General features: G+C 36.8%; 2 protein-coding genes across 2 annotated transcripts; both read right to left on the bottom strand.

Moving 5' to 3' along the window:
* Positions 1-416: 416 nt before the first annotated feature.
* Positions 417-16,450, bottom strand: LOC131625397 (uncharacterized). Its single transcript, XM_058896259.1, has 9 exons — positions 15,712-16,450; positions 15,574-15,631; positions 15,186-15,344; positions 4,312-4,679; positions 3,764-4,225; positions 2,446-3,666; positions 2,014-2,232; positions 1,076-1,933; positions 417-994 (listed from the first exon to the last, which is right to left on the bottom strand). The coding sequence occupies exons 1-9, from the start codon at positions 16,448-16,450 to the stop codon at positions 417-419; spliced, it is 4,662 nt and encodes a 1,553-aa protein (XP_058752242.1).
* Positions 16,451-18,901: 2,451 nt separating this feature from the next.
* LOC131625396 (uncharacterized) lies at positions 18,902-20,006 on the bottom strand. Its single transcript, XM_058896257.1, has 4 exons — positions 19,601-20,006; positions 19,379-19,474; positions 19,184-19,274; positions 18,902-19,097 (listed from the first exon to the last, which is right to left on the bottom strand). The coding sequence occupies exons 1-4, from the start codon at positions 20,004-20,006 to the stop codon at positions 18,902-18,904; spliced, it is 789 nt and encodes a 262-aa protein (XP_058752240.1).
* Positions 20,007-22,919: the final 2,913 nt, after the last annotated feature.

Here is a 22,919-nt window from a genome sequence, read left to right as displayed (position 1 = left end):
TTTTATGCTACTGATGCTACTTGTTGAATGTGTATTTCAATTATGAAGTTATATATATATTTAAATTTGCTATATATATTAAGTCTTAATGGTAATCCAATAAGAGAGATTGGATTATCTTAATATAGTGTGCAAAGAAAAGTTACAATAGAAGTTTCTTTTTCCCTTACAATGTACAGCATCAAAGAACTATCATATATTAGAGTACACATACCACTCAAAAAAAAGTGAAAATACATGGTGGCAATTTTGTCCAGTGAATTTCTGGTGTATTTTTGCATGGGTGGGGAATTCTTGTCAGTGTATTCCCGCGGTACATTAAGCACGTGTTCTGCAGAAAAGATTTCACACAATTAGCACCATAGATGATATAAGTGTAAAGATAAAATCAGAGCTAAAGCCATTTTAGAATTACCTTATATGTTATGGAAAACCTCTTTATACACAACATTTGTAGTAGTAGACTTCAACTTGTCGGTTTTGTCGTATATCAAAACTTTGATTCCTTGCTTCGTCGTTACCCTTGACAGTGCCACATAGATTTGGCCATGAGTAAATACGTATCTTGGCAAATAAAGTCCTACTTTGTCCAGAGATTGTCCTTGAGATTTATTGATCGTCATCGCATATGAGACAATTATTGGAAATTGACGCCGTTTGAGTTTGAAGGGCCAAGGAGATTGCGAGAGAGACATATCCATTCGAGGGATGTAGACCAAGTTTCCACAACCCTTTCCCGCCATTATTTTCGCCTCGATGACATGGTTTCCCATCTTAGTTATCATTACCCTTGTACCGTTACACAGACCCTCCGACTGATTTATGTTACGCATAAGCATAACAGGTGTTCCTACCTTCAACCTAATGGGGTGGTTAGGTAACCCTGAAGTAGTTAGCGAACTGAGAAACTCGGGTGTGAGTATATTGACTACATTGGTGTCGTGAATTTCAGACCTCTCGACAGTGTTTGAGCTGTAGTAATCCTTGGTGACCCCTAAATATCATAGAAATCTGGATGTTAGTGAGTGTAATAGATGAAAAATACATTTTGAAGGTATAGGAATATGTTGACAACCTGGCATCAGATCAAGGACGTGATTGTTGATTTTATCAACAACTTCAAACGTAGAAGCAAGTATCGCCTTACTTTTGAGGTAGTCGTTAGACTGGTAATTTTCGCTAAAATCAGGATAAGTACTATTAACGATGGCGACGATTGGGTCTGTGTAATCTGTGATCAACAGTTCTGGTGGCAGCTGAATGTCGGCAAAGCCATCATTTGGCTCAGAAAGTCTGCCTTCACCAATTTGCAATAGCCACTTTAAGAAGTCGGCAATTTCCTTTTTTTCAGCTTCATTTGGCCCGGATTGCAGTCGCATGTTATGTGTTAAAGTTAAAACTTCAACGGAGCGCCATATGTAAGAAGCATTTATGGCAGAATGTACGATATCAGAACGACCACCTCTAGGAACAACAGGCAAAATCTGTCTAAAATCACCTCCGGAAACAACTACCTTTCCACCAAAGATTTCCTTCGCATTACTGTACTTAGACATGACGTCCTTCAAAGTTCGATTGAGTGCTTCAAAAGCATGTTTGTGTGCCATTGGTGCTTTATCCCAGATAATAAGCTTTGTCTGTCGTAAAAGGTCTGCTACGTCATCATCATAGTCAATCTTGCATGTTGAATTCTCCATTGTTGGGACAGGTATCTTGAATTTAGAATGTGTCGTTCTACCACCGGGCAATAATAAAGAAGCTATTCCACTCGTTGCCACGGTAAGATATATATCATGTTTGGACCTCAATGCACTTGCTAGTGTTCGCCACATGTAAGTTTTACCGGTGCCACCGTAACCATGTAGGAAGTACACAACACCCTTTTGAGCTCTAACAGACGCCATAATTTTATCAAATATTGACCTTTGCTCACCTACAATGTATGGCATGAACATTTAATTATGAGACTGATATACATGAGAGGGAAGTGATATAATTGTATTCACAACGAACCTGTCAGCGCATTGAAAAGTGACGTGAATTGGGTTCTCATTGTAGACACATCATAACTCCGTTCATCGTAAACCAGCCTGTTCCCTAACTGTTGTAGAACGTATCCATCAGGATATGGAATAGGTTTAAAGTCTGCGAGGCTTCTTCGATTTGCTTGCAGTATTTTTTCAATTTCCGTTAATGTCAAATTCTTCAACTGCTCTTCCGTGAGCACCAAATCTGTCCCAATTGATAAAGTACAAATTTTTAGCAGATGAAAACTGTGACATACAACAACACACCTAAAAGAAGTGACAACATTTTATAAATTGGTAGGCCTCATTGAAAAGGCTACAAAGTGTGATAAAAGTGATGCAAACAATTAATTTTGTATCTGCTCAGGATCAACCGCATTAAGTAATGAAGTTATGTTAGTTCATAATTCGGTAAAACCTGTATTGTGAGCTAATTGTCTTTGCTGATGCAGCAGACCATCAGATAGTAGACTCCATGTCTCGTTCCAAACATGAGCAGGCCTATTAACAGCGGAGGACAAAAGCATTACTACAAAAAGCTTGCGGAGAAAATGACCTGAACCCCATTCACTCGCCTCGCGTGTTGCCCCAATGTATTCTCGGTCATCTTCTAGGAATCCCATGGCAAAGCAGGCATCCCTAAAAGTATCTAATTGTGTGTCACCAACTTTGCGAATTTCTTCAAAAGTTAAGGGTCCTTTAACCACCGTCAACATCAGTCGCAAGTAAAAGAACTCTCCAGTGGTTGGGGGAACCCAAATTAACCGACCAATGGTGAAGCCCTTTTTCCGCGGTTTCCATGTTCTGCTCTTTTTCTCGTAAACAAACTTAGTGACAAATTGACCATATGTCAGTGACCTTGCCTCCTCGTATTTCCCGTTAGCAACAAACCAAGCAGTAAACATAGACTCCGTTACACTTGATTTTTCCAAAATATTTTCCATTCTTGCGTGATCCGGGTAGTAAACTGCTTGCTCACCTACTAAATGATAATACATATGTTCGACCGTCGGTTTCCTGCCATGAATGTTGTAGGAATAAATCCTCCAACACGCCTCACTCGGAGAGACATATCTACAATCCAGATACTGTTTGATTTCATCAACAGGCTCTCTGTCGTTTCCCGATCCGTTGTTAGAAGTTGAAATTGTTGCTCCGATTCTATCAAATCCCTTGTGAATATATTTGAATAGATATTTGATTGATGTAATTTGGTTACACCACTCCATGTTAATATGTGCATGATATTTCAATAGGAATGTTGTATTGTAAGGTACAACGTGTCGATTGTCCAAAGAAACACCATTTTTTTGGATGATATGGGAATTAGCCCGTCTTCTGTATAGGGGATAGCCATTTGCATCAACAACAGTATCTTCTTGGAAACGCTTCGGGAAGAATTTTGAGCATTTTCGGTTTTCCATGCAGGGTGAATTCATCCGCGCTGCACCGCAAGGGCCGTGGATCATGTGGGCCGAGACCAATTTGTACAATGTTGGATGTACATTTGGCTCAGGAATTTCTGCAGATATGATTTTATCTATATCAGCTGGTGTTAGATATTTATTCTGAGGGTGTAAAAAAATCAATATGTGAGCATGTGGCAATCCTCGTTTTTGAAACTCAATTGTGTACATAACTATAAGGAAACCACAGATGAAAAATTAGTTGGCATTGTAAATAAACCAAGTAGTGTGGATATTCAAATAAACATTAGTCAATATAAGAAGTATTACATGCAATAACCTTGCCGAGGACGTGGCGCTTCGTTATATCAGTCATGAGCTCGTCAAACTTGATTTTGAATACTTTGGTTATGAGATCAGGTCTATCATGTGGCTTTAAGTCAGTGCTGGACAAAGCGCGTTCTATCTCCGGCCAAGCAGGATTGCAAGTAAACGTAACAAACAAATCTGGGAAGCCTAATTGACTTGAAATGGCCATTCCATCAAAATATAACTGATCCATGTACCTCTTGCTCCCAACAAAAGTGGATGGCAAAACCACCCTTTTTCCTCGCTTTGGTGCTGAATTCGAATGAGCGCCGTTAGTTTGATCGTTCAATTGATTATATTTTCCAACTCGTAACTTGGATTGGTTGGTCCTTAACCAATTGAGACGTTCAGACTCCATCATAGAAAATCCATCAACCAAAAACTGTTGAAAAAGCCGTCTTGAGTGAAGCAACGTGATTGCCTCTGATTTACGTTCCTGCAACCGGAAACACAACCAATTTTTGATGGATTGACGATTTTTCCTAGTAACATCAGACTCGTGCTCATACCTGTGTAGTATATTTTTCCTATATCCATCCCCCCATAAACAAAAATGAGAGGGTATTGGTAGGCTAAGTAGGCAGGATGAAATTCAGTTATTTGTTGCAAATGGCCATAGCGTGCATGGACGATGATGTCTCTCGGTGTTGTAGGATCGATATCTCCAACAATCAGAGCAGCCACTTCTGACATAGTAGGCGTATTGTACACACAGCCATCTTCAGCCCTATCACTGATCAATCGTATCTTCAAGTCTAAGAATGCATTTCCTCTCAAAAGATCTCTTGCCATTCGAAATTCCTTTGCATGATGATTGCATTCGTCCAACATATCCTTTAACTCACGAACAATATCCCTGCTGAGAGCATCATTGTCCCTGCAAAAATGTATCCATGTTACTGTTAGAACAAGATTTGTTCTGATCAATTATCTTAGTTTTGATGATAACAACAATATGAATTTTGCTTAAGATAATATGGTACTCTAATCCAATGCAATTTCCTTTTCAGGAAATATATAAAGAGTATGCATAATTCAGCGCTCAGAAGCTTTGTCTCTCTAGGGTTCAGCATGCAACATCAGAACATGGTCTGGCAAGACATCAGAAGATGGTCGAAGCAGAATCAGAACATGGGTCTATGGAAGCATCAGAAGAACATGAGATCAGAAGCACTGAAGTTCTGATGGTATCACGCTCAGAAGCACTTCAAGGTCAGAAGATCAGAAGATGCTTTGCACCAAGCTGTTTGACTCTGATGATATTCAAACGTTGTATTCACAAACATCAGATCAGAAGGAAGTACATGTGGCAGGCTACGCTGACTGACAAAAGGAACGTTAGAAGCTATTAAAGGCAACGTCAGTAGACACAGCGTGAACAAGGCTCGAGGTAGTTGACAAAAGCGTATAACATTAAATGCGATGCTGTACGGAACACGCAAAGCATTAAATGCACTCAACGGTCATCTTCTCCAACGCCTATAAATATGAAGTTCTGATGAGAAGCAAGGTTAACGATTCTGAACAAAACAACTCATATTAACTTGCTGAAACTTTGTTCTATTCAAAGCTCAGAATCTTCATCTTCATCAAAGCTCACTACATTGCTGTTGTAATATATTAGTGAGATTAAGCTTAAACGTTAAGAGAAATATCACAGTTTGTGATTATAGCTTTTAAGAAGCAATTGTAATACTCTTAGAATTGATTACATTAAGTTGTAAGGAACTAGAGTGATCGTGTGGATCAGAATACTCTAGGAAGTCTTAGAGGTTATCTAAGCAGGTTGTAACTAGAGTGATCGTGTGGATCAGAATACTCTAGAAAGTCTTAGAGGGTATCTAAGCAGTTGTTCCTGGAGTGATCAGTGTGTGATCAGAAGACTCTGGAAGACTTAGTTGCTGACTAAGTGGAGAACCATTGTAATCCGTGCGATTAGTGGATTAAATCCTCAGTTGAGGTAAATCATCTCTGCGGGGGTGGACTGGAGTAGTTTAGTTAACAACGAACCAGGATAAAAATAACTGTGCAATTTATTTTTATCGGTCAAGTTTTTAAAGCTACACTTATTCAAACCCCCCCTTTCTAAGTGTTTTTCTATCCTTCAATTGGCATCAGAGCGCCGGTTCTAAGGTGCAAGCACTTAACCGTGTTTAGAAAAGATTCAGGAAGAGAAAAACGCTTCAGTAAAAGATGGCTGATGAAACTGCAAAGTCTACATCTACATCTGGCTCTGCTGAGCAACACAACGGTAACAATGGTTATACTAGACCGCCGGTATTTGATGGTGAAAACTTTGAATACTGGAAAGATAAACTGGAAAGTTACTTTCTTAGTCTAGATGGTGATCTATGGGATCTTCTGATGGATGGTTACAAACATCCGGTAAATGCCAGTGGCGTAAAGCTGACAAGGCAAGAAATGAGCGATGATCAGAAGAAGCTTTTCAGGAATCATCATAAATGCAGAACTGTTTTGCTGAATGCTATCTCTCATGCTGAGTATGAGAAGATATCTAACAGGGAAACGGCCTATGACATATATGAGTCCTTGAAAATGACTCATGAAGGAAATGCTCAAGTCAAGGAGACTAAAGCTCTTGCTCTAATCCAGAAATATGAAGCCTTCAAGATGGAGGATGATGAAGACATTGAAAAGATGTTTTCAAGATTTCAAACTCTTACTGCTGGATTGAGAGTTCTTGACAAGGGATACACCAAGGCTGATCACGTAAAGAAGATCATCAGAAGCTTACCCAGAAGATGGGGTCCTATGGTGACTGCATTTAAGATTGCGAAGAATCTAAATGAAGTCTCTTTGGAAGAGCTGATCAGTGCCCTGAGGAGTCATGAAATTGAACTGGATGCAAACGAGCCTCAAAAGAAAGGTAAGTCTATTGCATTAAAATCCAATATCAAGAAATGCACTAACGCTTTTCAGGCTAGAGAAGAAGATCCTGAAGAATCAGAATCTGAAGAAGAAGATGAACTGTCCTTGATCTCCAGAAGGCTAAATCAACTCTGGAAGAACAAGCAAAGGAAGTTCAGAGGCGTCAGAAGTTCAAAGAAATTTGAACGTGGAGAATCTTCTGATGACAGAAGATTTGACAAGAAGAAGGTCATGTGCTATGAATGCAATGAGCCTGGACACTTCAAGAATGAATGTCCAAAACTTCAGGAGGAAAATCCCAAGAAGAAGTTTCATAAGAAGAAAGGTCTTATGGCAACCTGGGATGAGTCAGAAGATGATTCAGACTCTGAAGATGAGCAGGCTAACTGTGCGCTGATGGCGACAGAAGATGACGGATCAGAATCTACATCAGAATCAGATTCTGAAGAGGTATTTTCTGAACTTACTAAAGATGAGTTAGTTTCCAGTCTAACAGAACTTCTGGAATTCAAGTCTCAGATCAGTCTCAAATACAAAAAGCTGAAAAAGCTATTTGAATTTGAAACGAAGAAGCTTGAGTTGGAAAATTCTGAATTAAAAGAAAAAGTTTTAAAATTATCCAATAATGTTGGATCTCCTTCCAATTCAGAAAAATCCACTCCTAGTCTAAACCATATTCTGAAAGAATATGATTTAAGTTTCAGGAAGTTCTTATCTAGAAGTATTGGTAGAAGTCAGCTAGCTTCTATGATATATGCTGTGTCTGGAAACAAAAGAGTCGGCATTGGTTTTGAGGGTGAAACCCCATACAAACTTGAACCTGTTAATAAGATGAAAATCACATACAAGCCATTGTATGATCAGTTCAAGTATGGCCACTCACATGATATTAGGCACACTTCACATGCTCAAAGTTTTCACATTACACACACTAAGAAGCATGTGACACAACCTAGGAAATATCATGAAACTCACATTAAGAATTATCATGCTGTTCCTCCTATTGCTTACAATGTTAAACCCAAGTTCAATCAGAACTTGAGAAAATCTAACAAGAAAGGACCCAAGAAAATGTGGGTACCTAAGGATAAGATTATTCCTATTGCAGATATCCTTGGCTGCAAAAAGGACAAAGCACAACATGTCGTGGTACCTGGACTCTGGATGCTCACGACACATGACAGGAAGAAGGTCTATGTTCCAAGACCTGGTGTTTAAGTCTGGAGGAGAAGTCAAGTTTGTGGAGATCAGAAGGGCAAGATAATTGGCTCTGGAACTATAAAGTCTGGTAACTCTCCTTCCATTTCAAATGTACTTCTTGTAGAAGGATTAACACATAACCTCTTATCTATCAGTCAATTGAGTGACAATGGTTATGATATAATCTTTAATCAAAAGTCTTGCAAGGCTGTAAATCAGAAAGATGGCTCAATCCTATTTACCGGCAAGAGGAAGAACAACATTTATAAGACAGATCTGCAAGATCTTATGAGTCAGAAGGTGACTTGTCTTATGTCTGTTTCTGAAGAGCAGTGGGTCTGGCACAGAAGATTAGGTCATGCTAGTTTGAGAAAGATTTCTCAGATTAACAAACTGGATCTTGTCAGAGGACTCCCTAATCTGAAATTCAAATCAGATGCTCTTTGTGAAGCATGTCAGAAGGGCAAGTTCTCCAAACCTGCATTCAAGTCCAAGAATGTTGTTTCTACCTCAAGGCCATTAGAACTCTTGCACATTGATCTGTTTGGCCCAGTCAAAATAGCATCTGTCAGAGGGAAGAAATATGGATTAGTCATCGTAGATGATTATAGCCGCTGGACATGGGTAAGATTCTTGAAACACAAGGATGAGTCTCATTCAGTGTTCTTTGATTTCTGCATTCAGATTCAATCTGAAAAAGAGTGTAAAATCATAAAGGTTAGAAGTGATCATGGTGGTGAATTTGAGAACAGATTCTTTGAAGAGTTCTTCAAAGAAAATGGTATTGCCCATGATTTCTCTTGTCCTAGAACTCCACAGCAAAATGGAGTTGTAGAACGAAAGAATAGGACTCTGCAAGAAATGGCCAGAACCATGATCAATGAAACCAATATGGCTAAGCATTTCTGGGCAGAAGCAATAAACACTGCATGCTATATTCAGAATAGAATCTCTATCAGACCTATTCTAAATAAGACTCCTTATGAATTGTGGAAGAATATAAAGCCCAACATTTCATATTTCCATCCTTTTGGATGTGTATGCTTTATTCTGAACACTAAAGATCATCTTGGTAAGTTTGATTCCAAAGCACAAAAATGTTTCCTTCTTGGATATTCTGAACGCTCAAAAGGCTACAGAGTATACAATACTGAAACATTGATTGTAGAAGAATCAATCAATATCAGGTTTGATGATAAGCTTGGTTCTGAAAAACCAAAGCAGTTTGATAATTTTGCAGATTGTGATATTGATGTATCAGAAGTTGTTGAGCCAAGAAGCAACGCATCAGAAGCAGAGCTTCTCAGAAGCAAAGAATCTGAAGATCAAGTATCAGCTTCTCTGGAGAATCTAAGCATTTCTGAAGAACCATCTGTCAGAAGATCATCCAGACTCATCTCTGGTCATTCAGAAGATGTCATTCTTGGAAAGAAGGATGATCCAATCAGAACAAGAGCATTCCTTAAGAACAATGCAGACTGTCAATTAGGTCTTGTATCTTTGATCGAGCCAACTTCTGTTGATCATGCTCTAGAAGATCCAGACTGGATAATTGCTATGCAAGAAGAACTGAATCAGTTTACAAGGAATGATGTTTGGGATCTTGTTCCTAGACCAGATGGATTCAATATAATCGGTACAAAATGGGTCTTCAGAAACAAGCTCAGTGAGAAAGGTGAAGTGGTAAGGAACAAAGCCAGACTGGTGGCTCAGGGTTATAGTCAGCAAGAAGGGATTGACTATACAGAAACCTTTGCACCAGTGGCCAGGTTAGAATCTATTCGTCTATTAATTTCATTTGCCACTCAACATAACATCACTCTCTATCAGATGGATGTTAAGAGTGCCTTCTTAAATGGTTATATAGATGAAGAAGTTTATGTCCATCAACCTCCTGGTTTTGAAGACTCCATGTCTCCTAATCATGTTTTTAAACTAAAGAAATCGTTGTATGGATTGAAACAAGCTCCCAGAGCTTGGTATGAACGCTTAAGTTCTTTCCTTCTGGATAATGGTTTCACTAGAGGAAAAGTGGACACTACTCTCTTTTGTAAAACCTTTAAAAGGGATATTTTAATTTGTCAAATATATGTAGATGATATTATTTTTGGAACATCTAATGCTACACTTGGAAAGGAGTTTGCTGAGTCTATGCAGGCTGAGTTTGAAATGAGCATGATGGGAGAACTCAAGTATTTCCTTAGAATACAAATAAATCAAACATCAGAAGGAACGTATGTTCACCAAACCAAGTATGTGAAGGAACTTCTGAAGAAGTTTAATCTTCTAGACTGCAAAGAAGCCAAAACTCCTATGCATCCAACATGCATCCTAGGTAAGGATGAGGTAAGTAAGAAGGTAGATCAGAAGTTATACAGAGGTATGATTGGATCTCTTCTATACTTGACTGCTTCTAGACCTGACATTCTGTTCAGTGTTTGTTTGTGTGCTAGATTCCAATCAGATCCTAGAGAATCTCATTTAACTGCTGTTAAGAGAATTCTAAGGTATCTGAAAGGTACTACTAATGTTGGCTTAGTTTACAGAAAATCTAAAGAATACAACTTAGTAGGATTCTGCGATGCTGACTATGCTGGAGACAGAATTGAAAGAAAGAGTACTTCAGGAAGTTGCCAATTTCTTGGAAGTCATTTGATCTCCTGGTATAGCAAGAAGCAAGCAACTATTGCTCTATCAACAACAGAAGCAGAATATGTCGCTGCTGCTGGTTGCAGTACACAGATGCTCTGGATGAAGAGTCAGCTAGAAGATTATCAGATATATGAGAGTAACATTCCTATATTCTGTGATAATACTTCTGCTATATGTTTATCTAAGAATCCTATTCTTCATTCAAAAGCTAAACATATTGAGATTAAACATCATTTCATAAGGGACTATGTTCAGAAGGGTGTTCTATCTTTAAACTTTGTGGATACAGACCATCAATGGGCTGATATCTTTACAAAACCCTGGCTGAAGATAGGTTTAAGTTCATTCTGAAGAACATCAGTATGGATTTATGCCCAGAATGAGAAGATGAGAAGTTCTTATGTATGAGTATCTTCTGAAATGAAATTGGTTTTTTTTTTGTTTATAAGAAGTTCTGATTGAAATCAATTAGAAATTGTGATTCAGTTATTACTAACGTTTCATTGTCTAAGTTGATTCAGAATCTCTTTAAAAGCAAAACAGCTGTAACTGGCTATCCAGATGGTAAACACGTGTTCACTATTCCTGAACAAGCGTGCGTGCAGTTGAGGGGACGTCTACTTAGGTAATTGTGCAAATCACGTCTTTTGTCATTATTATCTCTCCTCACGTCACGTAACATTAAATGCTTTTCATCATTTACTCTCTTTCAGTTTTCTTTTTATATTCTTCAAACGTTTCTCTTCCCTCTTATATTTCTCTCACTTTGCATTCAGTTTCTTTTTCGTTCTCTCTCTTTGCATTCATATCATAAACCCTAGCAGTTTCCAATATCTGCAACTTCATCATGAATCCATCGTCAAGCTCTGGGAATCAAGATAATGATCGAAAACAAAAGAGAAAGGCAACTGCTGAACTAGAAACCAAACCAAAAAGAGTAAGGATCACCTATGACCCTCTCAAAGTGAACCCGTTTGAAGCTATGATGTCTGGAAACTACTCTAGACGTGTGTATCAACCCCTTGACGGTACCCCTCAATCACCTCCCTCTTCACAGACCTCCACCACCTCTTCCTCCTCATTCATCCTCTCGGAACCACCTTCTTCACCGTCTGATATCTCCTCTCCTTCAACCCATCCATCAGATATTTCTTCATCTCTCTCACACCCTTTTCCCACCAGAACACCTAACCCCTACAGTGTTGTTTTTCCCGACTCCAGGTTCACTGTCAACCCTCCAACCCCTACCACTCAATCATTTCTGGAGCTTTTACATTCTGATGTAAATGGCTGGTTGGAGATTCTGGGTGCTGCTCACCTTAACCATCTGGATGAGTATGCTACAAGCAACCTTTGGGATACCTTTCGTCAGGATTTTCTGGTTAGGGCTACAGACACTCAGAGAAGGATCATGTCTGAAGCTCCTGGTGTTCGTGGTCTTCAGTTGGAAGTTGGTGAAAGCAGCTATCACCATCTCATCAGGAACAGAAGAGTTCTTGAGGAGAAGATACCTGCAGATGAGTTGGAAGAAGAAAATCTCTGCAGAGACATCGTGGTGTGGAGACCATGGTTTCCTGTGCTGACTGGAGATTTTCAGTGGCTGTTTAACTGGTTCAGAATGAACCCTTCTGAAAAAGCACCTCACATGGTCTTTCCAGTAGTGGTTTATCCTGCTGAAGTTGCTGGTCCTACTCCTCCAACAAACCTAGCAGCTATTCTTCAAGCGTTGGAAGTTGGAACTTCTGAGCTGCCTGAACCAGAATATGCTAAGGCTACTTCTGAGTCAGACTCAGATGAGGAGATGGAAGATGCACAAGCTGAAGACCTTCCAGAAGATCACCCTGCTGAGATTGCTGTCCCTTTTGGCAGAAATTCTGGTGCCTCTTCTTCTGGTGAAGCCTCAGCTCTGATGGAGACCTTGGAAGCTCTTCATCAGAATCAAGCTATGCTGGCTTCTCGTTTGGACGCGCAAGAAGTAGCCAATGCTGAGTTTCGCTCCTTCATGGCAAGGCAAGCTACAAGCACTGACGGGATTCATGATGTTCTGGCGCGGATTTTGCGTAGGCTAGGATCTTAGTCCTTTGGTCTTTGTAGTTTTCTTTCCTTGTTGCATCTGTTTTCCTGCATTCCTCTTTTGTAATCTTTCTTGTTGAAATCAATGAAAAGTTATTTGTGTTTCTTTCCTTTTGTCTCTTGCTTTGCATCTGAATCTTTTATGCTTTTTGATGTTATGACAAAAAGGGGGAGAAAATATATGATAAATGATCTGATTAATATTATCAGTTACCGAGTAAAAAGACCCCACATTTACTAACAGAAGCTGCAAGCTTCATATGTTTTTAAGTTGTGTTGTTGCAGGAATCATTCAAGACCAACATAAGGAGCAACAAGATGAATCAAGTTCTTGGATTCTTGAAGCAAGCTGAGTGCTATGAAGCTTCAGAATCAGAAGCAAGAAGAAATGATCAGAGATAGCTCTTGGATTCTTGAAGCAAGCTGAGTGCTAGGAAACTTCAGAATCAGAAGGAAGAATGATCAGAAATTCTGATAATAGAATTTGATCCAAAATTTGTCTATTTGCTCTGACAAAATTCTATTCGCTCTGATACATTATTTTAGCCTATATGGCTCTGATACATATTTTGTGTTCTGATACACATCTTATGTTCTAACTCATTCATGCTGACTTTTGTCGTTTAGTTTTGTAACATTTCAGGATGTAGAGATGCTCTGATGATGCTCTGGTACATTCAACAATGTTCTGATACAAATCTAGCATGAAGTGATGTTGGTAGAAATTCAAAGCTCTGAAGCTATCCGAGGGAAGCAGAAATCAGAAGCTGTGAATGTTCTAAAGATCCAGAAAACTCAAGTTCTGAAGCTGTCCTAAATGGAAGCAGAAATCAGAAGCTGTGAATGTTCTGAAGATCAAAGAAATTCAAGTTCTGAAGCTGTCCTAAATGGAAGCAGAAATCAGAAGCTGTGAATGTTCTGATGATCAAAGAAATTCAAGTTCTGAAGCTGTCCTAAATGGAAGCAGGAATCAGAAGCTATGAGTGTTCTAGGGATCTAAAGAAATTCAAGTTCTGAAGCTGTCAAATGGAAGCAGAAGTCAGAAGCTATGAATTCTCTGAAGACAGAAGCTTATGTGATCGTCTCTACCGAAATAATCAGGGAAGTCTTTTATTAAAGTTCTTCGAGTATTTATTTCAGGGGGAGATTATTTATCTCAGGGGGAGATTGTTAATCTCAGGGGGAGACATATTCACATGCTTATGCTATAGCTGTGTAATTTGTCTTTTGCCGTCTGCTCTTTCTGATCGCAAATTCATATCATTTATATATGTTTTTGTCATCATCAAAAAGGGGGAGATTGTTAGAACAAGATTTGTTCTGATCAATTATCTTAGTTTTGATGATAACAACAATATGAATTTTGCTTAAGATAATATGGTACTCTAATCCAATGCAATTTCCTTTTCAGGAAATATATAAAGAGTATGCATAATTCAGCGCTCAGAAGCTTTGTCTCTCAAGGGTTCAGCATGCAACATCAGAACATGGTCTGGCAAGACATCAGAAGATGGTCGAAGCAGAATCAGAACATGGGTCTATGGAAGCATCAGAAGAACATGAGATCAGAAGCACTGAAGTTCTGATGGTATCACGCTCAGAAGCACTTCAAGGTCAGAAGATCAGAAGATGCTTTGCACCAAGCTGTTTGACTCTGATGATATTCAAACGTTGTATTCACAAACATCAGATCAGAAGGAAGTACATGTGGCAGGCTACGCTGACTGACAAAAGGAACGTTAGAAGCTATTAAAGGCAACGTCAGTAGACAGAGCGTGAACAAGGCTCGAGGTAGTTGACAAAAGCGTATAACATTAAATGCGATGCTGTACGGAACACGCAAAGCATTAAATGCACTCAACGGTCATCTTCTCCAACGCCTATAAATATGAAGTTCTGATGAGAAGCAAGGTTAACGATTCTGAACAAAACAACTCATATTAACTTGCTGAAACTCTGTTCTATTCAAAGATCAGAATCTTCATCTTCATCAAAGCTCACTACATTGCTGTTGTAATATATTAGTGAGATTAAGCTTAAACGTTAAGAGAAATATCACAGTTTGTGATTATAGCTTTTAAGAAGCAATTGTAATACTCTTAGAATTGATTACATTAAGTTGTAAGGAACTAGAGTGATCGTGTGGATCAGAATACTCTAGGAAGTCTTAGAGGTTATCTAAGCAGGTTGTAACTAGAGTGATCGTGTGGATCAGAATACTCTAGAAAGTCTTAGAGGGTATCTAAGCAGTTGTTCCTGGAGTGATCAGTGTGTGATCAGAAGACTCTGGAAGACTTAGTTGCTGACTAAGTGGAGAACCATTGTAATCCGTGCGATTAGTGGATTAAATCCTCAGTTGAGGTAAATCATCTCTGCGGGGGTGGACTGGAGTAGTTTAGTTAACAACGAACCAGGATAAAAATAACTGTGCAATTTATTTTTATCGGTCAAGTTTTTAAAGCTACACTTATTCAAACCCCCCTTTCTAAGTGTTTTTCTATCCTTCAGTTACTACATTGCAAGAGATATAAAGTTGGTCATATGCTATTTTCAGAATCAGTACAATTACTTGAAACATTTCATTCTGTTATTGACTTCATTGTCAGTGTCAAATATATATAGTTGAGCATATTGGGGATCATTTCCAGCTTCCGGCATCAACGTCCCAATTCGATGACATGTTTGACCGTGCAGGCGTAAAGTAGGTGGTCCTCTTCCATCAGCAACGCTGTTGTCAAATTTCATACCAGGAGAAGTAAATGAAAACATGGCGTTGTAAGTGCGAAGGTTGCTCTGGTAGTTTTTACTCTCTGCACTTGTTCCACTATGCAAAAGATGTTGCAGCAGTGGGGGGGGGGGGACGTTGAAGTAACGACAATACAACTTTTCCACTCCTACAACATCGGTGGAACTTAGGAACAGTTGTATGCCTTGATTTGTCTTTGCGTTCCTGATACCACATGGAGGCATGACAAAATGGGCAATCCCAAACTCGATCTCCTATGTCTGAGTATTCTGTACAGAGAATTAGTAATATGTCAAATATAGATATCAGTAAATTTAAATATAGTCAATCAATAAGACAAACACCATACGTTCTAAAAGTGAGTCCACATGATCATCATTGTGAATGCTTTGATCATCATCAGAAGAAGAATATCCCAAGTTCACGTCATCTTCGGAGTCAGAGTATGAATCATCTGTGAAATTAGCCGCTCTGTCAATACGCGGTGTTACATTGAGTGTCTTGTTGCATGCATTGGAAGTAGAAGCATGGTCAGTATTGGAAGTATGGGGAATGGTTTGGTTAAAAGTTTCCAACAGGTTATTGGCAGCAGTGGGAATTGTTCTCCTCCTTTTTTGCGGCAATTGTCGATGTAAATGTGTATCGGAGGGTGCAATGTTAATATGGTTAGACAGGTTGGCAGAAAGAGGGAGCCGGTGAGATGATGCTGGTGTTTGAGTGGTTCTTACAACACCTTGTTTGCTGACCGGAAAATTCTCTTTGTTTGGGTGATTAGAAACATTGTTTCTGTTGGACAATATTTCTCTCCTCCTTTTTCTAGTAACTGAAGCAGCATTTGAAGATTGCCCTGATTCAATGCAAGTAGTAAAAGCATATCCAGATGATAAATGTCTTGGACCCATGGAACTATCACAGTCATGTGAATGTGTTTGGTAATGCATGGGGGATGAAACTGGCTGTAGCACGACGGTTTGTGGTTTCCCGGTCAAATTTTTACGCAGACGTCGCCTATGAGCTAATATTAGTTTTCTTCGCCGTCTCGCATTTTTTGCAGTAGCATTAGTTGATGAAGTGGAGTTTGGTTCCATGGTTAAAGAAGCAAGCAAAGACTGTGATAAATCAGACTTAGTGGTACCACTTTAGAAAGATGCTGATAATGCAGGGATGTCCAAGGAGGAGCTAATGATTCAATTGCCTATGTGAGTTCAAAAGTTGCATGGTCCTATGTGAAAGAGTAAATAAAAAAAAAGAGGGTAAATTGAAATTTTAAATTTTCCCGCAAAATTCATGCGCCATTATAATATGTTTTAAAAAAAATTGTTTGTACTGTTTGAGTGACATTCAAACAATAATATCCAATAAAGTATATCAGCATATCCATGAGTCTTTTCACACAACAATGAGTCCTAAGTTGTAGTGATGTTGCACTGTGAAGAGTCATTGGAAAGGGAAAAAGTAGGTGTCATGACAACTAAGTTGTGTATAGGATGCGGCAGACAGCTAAGTTGTGTATTACAAAAAGAAACTACAAAAAGAGGAAAGAAACTACAAAAAGCATGTGTGCTTTTTGTTCAGACTTTTGGAAAGGTGATGTTGATATGTTTAAAAGATTAATCCAGAAACTCTATGAAAGTAGATATCTAATATATAAATATATGTAAAAGGTTTTGATAGTGTTATTTTCATATGTTTAATTATTCTTAATTAAAGTTGAAAGTGACTTCGAATATATCACAGAGTGCCATATTATAATAGATAATGATTTGTTATTAATTGTTATTTAAGTTATTCTAAAGTAAATTGTATCTTTAAAATTGAAAAGTGGAGTTTGTGTCATATATTTATAACTGTGGTATGCATTTTGTTGAGTTAGCATTTGCTATTATAAAGGAAACTGGGTGACATATAAAGAAAATATTCATTCTCCCAAAATGGAATATCCAATATAAAATGCTACAATTAACATTTGTAACCTTAGTAACAGCTATGGATTTAGAAGGAAAATATCATTCTTTAAATATTCAGGACCAAATATTACATCAGACATGCTGGAATAAAGTCATAAGTTCACCAAAATGAAACATCCAGAAGACTCCTAATTAGCATTTGTAACCTTAGTAACAGCTATGGATTTAGAAGGAAAATATAATTCTTTAAATATTCAGGACCAAATATTACATCAGACATGCGGGAATAAAGTCATAAGTTAACCAAAATGAAACATCCAAAAGACTCCTAATATTATATAGTACTGAGTAGCCAAAACAGAAACGTTATGCTTGCGTTGTTTCAAAATAGTAGCGGCACGACTACTTGTTTTTCTCCACCTTGACGATCTTCTTCAATTTGGTCGAAGATAGTTCACCGTCACAAACAGATGTCGACTCACTGGAACCACCATGAATTTGTCTTTTTGCGGTGGGAGTTAGAGGCTCTGGGTTGTGTTTGGATGTTATCTCTAAGTCCTGTAAACATAACATAAAAAATAAGTTATGAACATGTATAGGACAACAACTTATATAACAGTTTCTGTTTTGGTTTTTGTTTATCAATACCGTTGGAATGTCACAATCATCTGCAGCATCAGTTTTGGCTTCATCGACGCTCTCTTTAATCTTCAAAAAACAAACAGAAGATGTAAATTGTTTATAAAAATAACTATCACACAACAGAATTAGCAATATATATGCATTTATAAAGAGTAGTATTGGAGCATATACCTGCGGTGGGAGTGGTGTTATAGATGGTTCAGAACTCACGACCTTGAACATATAAACAGAATTAGTTCATTTGTATCAACATAGATGATGTAAATTTGAAGAAAATGCTAGCTGTGAGTTCAGTGATACCTGTGTATCCCCCCAATGAGCCTTCAGTTGATTTACAAACTCATCATCTTTGACAAACATTATAACTGAAGCGCTGTCCCAACTGGGCTGCCATTTAACCCTCAAAGCAAGATTCAAGTCCAACATAGCATCAAGATCTAATGGGAATTCTAATGGATCTGTGATACTATAATTGTAAGACGTAAAATACCTTTATCATTTGTATCAAGATCTAATACTATAAATATGAATATTGTAAGACGTAAAATACCTTTATCATTGTATCCCGCATATGAGCAGCAGAGACGTGCAAGATTTCGGTACATTCTCTATCCCAAAAAATGAACTTGCAAAAAGTATTCAAATAGAAACCTTCCACTTCAATCTTATACCTATTTTTGGTTTATTGGATTAGATACAAATGTTAAAAAACCATAACGATAAGAATCAATATCGAGGTGGTATGAATTTTTCACAAAGGTCCCAGACGTATCGTACTTATAGATCTCCGCCTCAGTAAAATGTCCATTATCACATTTGTACGGAGGTTTGTCACCGCGAGCCGATTTAGTGCATTCATGGCAGCACTGATAGTACCATCCGTGGGAAGACGCAATGGGTTTTCTTGTTTTTGCAACAGTAGCACAGAAAGCAATCTGCATGAAAAAATGAATATGTATTTTAAGAAAGCATACACATCCTTAAATTGCTTCAACGATATAATTCAGATTTGCGTAACGGCACCTCGCGGATTTTCTTCATCTCACTGAGTGGTACAACAATAGCCCCTTTGAGCAACTTCTGCAGATGACTTTGTCCAACATTATCATTTGTCGATATGCGGGAGTATTGTTGAGACTGAGAGGTCAGTTGCATGGAAACGACACGCAACGATTCCTTTGGGAATCTGCATGAGAAAATCAGAATCAATATTGGACATGATAGGAATAAAAAATGAGATGACTTTAAACACAAATAGAGAATGGAAACCACCTGTTAAGGAAGTCCTTGACAGTCGGCAAATCTGCATTGATAAGGAGCTTGGTAACATGGAATGTGTTGGTAACGGAGAGAGGGTATTGACCTACAATAAAAATTAACAATACAAACAAATTAAGTAACAACATCAAAAATAACAATGCACTAAAAGAAATCGTTGCGTGTTTTTTCCACGAAAAAACAACATACCAGCTTCTTTTACTTTTGCATACTGAATCATAATAACAACCGGCCCAGTTGTCGCAGAGTTGTCCTCGTTAAACTTAAAAAACTGTTTAGCATAGTCTTCCTAGAGGGTGCAATTTATGGTGTTGTTGCTGGAATAGATGAAAATTGTTGTCATTATAAGACATGATACAGATGAAAAAAGTCCAAAGTAAGAAGCCAAAAGAAGATGGTTGAACGACATACCTTGCATCTCGGAGTAGGAAATTAGCCTGAAATTTTCCCCACCAATTTGCGTCTGTTGATACCCAAAACTCTCGAGCATACCAATAATATCTGATGGATTATTGAAAACGAAGAACATAAGTAATTGAGCTACTATATAATGCAAAAGGAAATGGTATCGCGATGCAGTTTTACCAATGAGTACATTCTTCTGAAAGTTCCCGTTAATGATGTCAGGGAAACTGGTGAAGGGGCGTGGTTTGGGGGGTATGTCATGTTTGTTAACATCACCAACAGCAGTTCCTCCAGTAAATTTCACTAAGAACTTATGGGAGCTTGGTTTGAAAACTAAGTTATTAGGCTGCACAGAAAAATTTGACACAGTATAGGTCCGGTCCACCTCAAACTTCTCAGTGTATGCGGCCATGCATGCAATTGGAACAACCACGTGGATATCAGAACCTTGGAAATATACAAAAGGTTAAATGCAGAACACAACCTCGTAGACGGAAATATCACAGACTATGTAAATTAGTTTCAAAACATGAAAAACATGAACATCATAAATATAGAAATCCAACATGTTGTAACATTATAGGCAAAATATTTAAAAGATTAACAACATTTATAATGTAAGACAAACAAAACACATGCTTCAAAACCATAAAAGAGGAACAGATTTTGGAAACACATGAAACAACATCAACGGTAAAAACAAAATGTTCAAAAGGTAAAGATCGAAGAAGCAAAACACAATATAGACGACAACATATGAACAATGAGACACACTAACAGAAGTTAAAAAACCATGTGAACATTCACACGCACAAACAGAGACATCACTTACCTCTTTGTCTTGAAAGATCATCTCAAAGTGCTCCTTGTTGTTGGATACTACCTTCCATTTATGGGAAACTCTCACCGCCACTTTCCACAACTCCTTGGTGTCGTTGATGTCCTTAATTTTTTTCATCGGATGAGCCATGCAGAGGTTGAAGATAGAAGATGGAGAGGTTGAAGATGGATGAAGATGGAAGCTGGCGCAGATTTCAAAACGCGCGTGAGTTGGAGAAAGAGGAAAAAGATTGAGGTAGATAGAAAGAGAGTAACAAAACCTAATGAAAAGACTTTGAGAAAGAGTTTGAGTATGGCAGAGGTTATAATTGTGTTTACCAAGAAACATAGCAATATAAAATTATTATTATTATATTCAAAAAATTTGAAAAGGTTTCCTTTGGCTTGTTTTCAAATCAGACTCGGTGGTTTAGAAAAGGAGAGCAAGTAAGGTGTCTATGTGGCAGCTTGGGGAAGCAAAGGGGCAGAAATGTACTTTCCAGATCAATTAACTTTCTTATATCGTAGATTTCCTTCATTTGCAATCACTTCTGTAACCATGATTATTTATTATTCCATCATTGATTTCTGATTTTTGTTCTTCCAACTCCTTCCATTATTCATGTAACTGTTTGTATTCCAAATGAATGAAAGATTTTGCCATCATTTCCATGAAGCTTATCATTTCAATTTGATTATTTTGATTTTATGGTTTGAAGCTCCGTGAAACCATCACCATCTTTGATTTTAGGGTTTGAAGCTCCGTGAAACCATCTGTGGTTTGATATGAGTATCTCATATTTTGGGTTTTTCTGTAGGCAACGAAAGAAGAAATTAGGGTTTTACTGTATCACCTTTTTCTTCTTCTACATATCTTTGCTTAATCCATTTACACTGTGAGGTTATTGTTTAATCTATTTGCTTAATTAATTTACACTGTGAGGTTATGGGTTAATCTATTTATATTCATTTATAGATACGTGAATCATGATCTTTGCAGGTGCAGGTTATAATTTCAGAGATATTGCTTTTTAATTTCGTTTTTATGTTATAATTTCACAGGTATTATATAACTTTTCTCATTTCCGATCAGGTATTAAGATAGTTTCTCAATTCCATAATAGTTATAATGTTTGATTTAATTCAACTTTTCTCAATTCTAGAATATCTCTAATGTTTGCTTGAATTCATTGAATTGAATTTCAGAATATTTACAAGAGGACACATGGAAGAAGATTTGGCCACATAAAAGAGTATATGAAGATCTGAGAAGAAAAGTAGTGGAAAGAGAAAGTGACGGCTATGATGGCCATGGAGGAATCACTTGAGGAAGGAGATTTCACTGATATATCATATTGGAATATCATAATTCCACACTATTACACATACTAATACTAACCTAATGTATTTTTATTATTAAGAATCATGATTTTTTTATAAATAAAAAATTTTAATCATTTTTTTATAAAACTATATGGGGAATTATGTGAGTTGATAAAAAAATTGAGTGGAAATCATTTTATTTTACTAGGAATATATTATAATTTGATAAAATGTCATTTATTTTTTTAAGAATGTGTCAATCATAAACATTAAATGGTAATTCATAACCATTAAATTAAAATAATGTAACAGATGAAAAAATATATAGTTTATTGGTTCAATTTGATCTCTTCTCAAAAAAAATTAAACTACACAAATATATTATACTAATAGTTACGGTCTTTATTAACCTTTGATACTCTAAATTAATTCATACTAAAAATAGTTGACACACTTTTCGTAATAGATAAATTTTAACTTATTAAATAAAATCTTTTTCTAATTTTTTTCTAAAAACTCATGTAACTAATAAAAAATGTGAATTTCTTAAAAAAACTTATCAAAAAAACATACTTTTAAATAAAAATGTGAATTTTTAATAAAATATTATTTACTCTCAATTTTTAATAATAAAAATTATATTCAATTCACTTAAAATATGCTATAGAATTTATAATTTTTTAAATATAGTATAAATTTATGTTAAAAACATTATATAACAAAGAAAAAAAAGCAAATATTAAATAATGACCGCATATTAGTTACGTTCTAAATTAAAAAAAAATTAAAGTAAAAAATGAAATTGATAAGTTTCCTTTAAAGTTAAATATTTAAAAAATAATAATTTTGTTTAATTTTTTATTAACAATCAAATTATTATGTACTCATTATTCATTTTTTTAAAACTTATTAAACATCTTTTGAGTTTTCATACGTATTTTATTTATAATTTATCAATTTCATTATTTAATTTAAATGTTAAAAATTAATATTTTATAAAATAATTAAAAAATAATATGAAATTTCTTTAAATGAATCAAATGGACTTCATTATAAATACTAATAGAACCAAACATAAGTAATTTATGAATAAATAGTATCAAAAATTATATGACATTTTTTTATTAATCATACAATTTGTCTGTCATATATAAAATTTAAAATTTTAACGGACAAGTTTATC

This window comes from Vicia villosa, unplaced genomic scaffold, assembly GCF_029867415.1.
Source record: "Vicia villosa cultivar HV-30 ecotype Madison, WI unplaced genomic scaffold, Vvil1.0 ctg.000212F_1_1, whole genome shotgun sequence".
Taxonomy (NCBI): Eukaryota; Viridiplantae; Streptophyta; class Magnoliopsida; order Fabales; family Fabaceae; genus Vicia; species Vicia villosa.
Note: the sequence above shows the minus strand (reverse complement) of the source record. Positions and strands in the feature narration are given on the sequence as shown.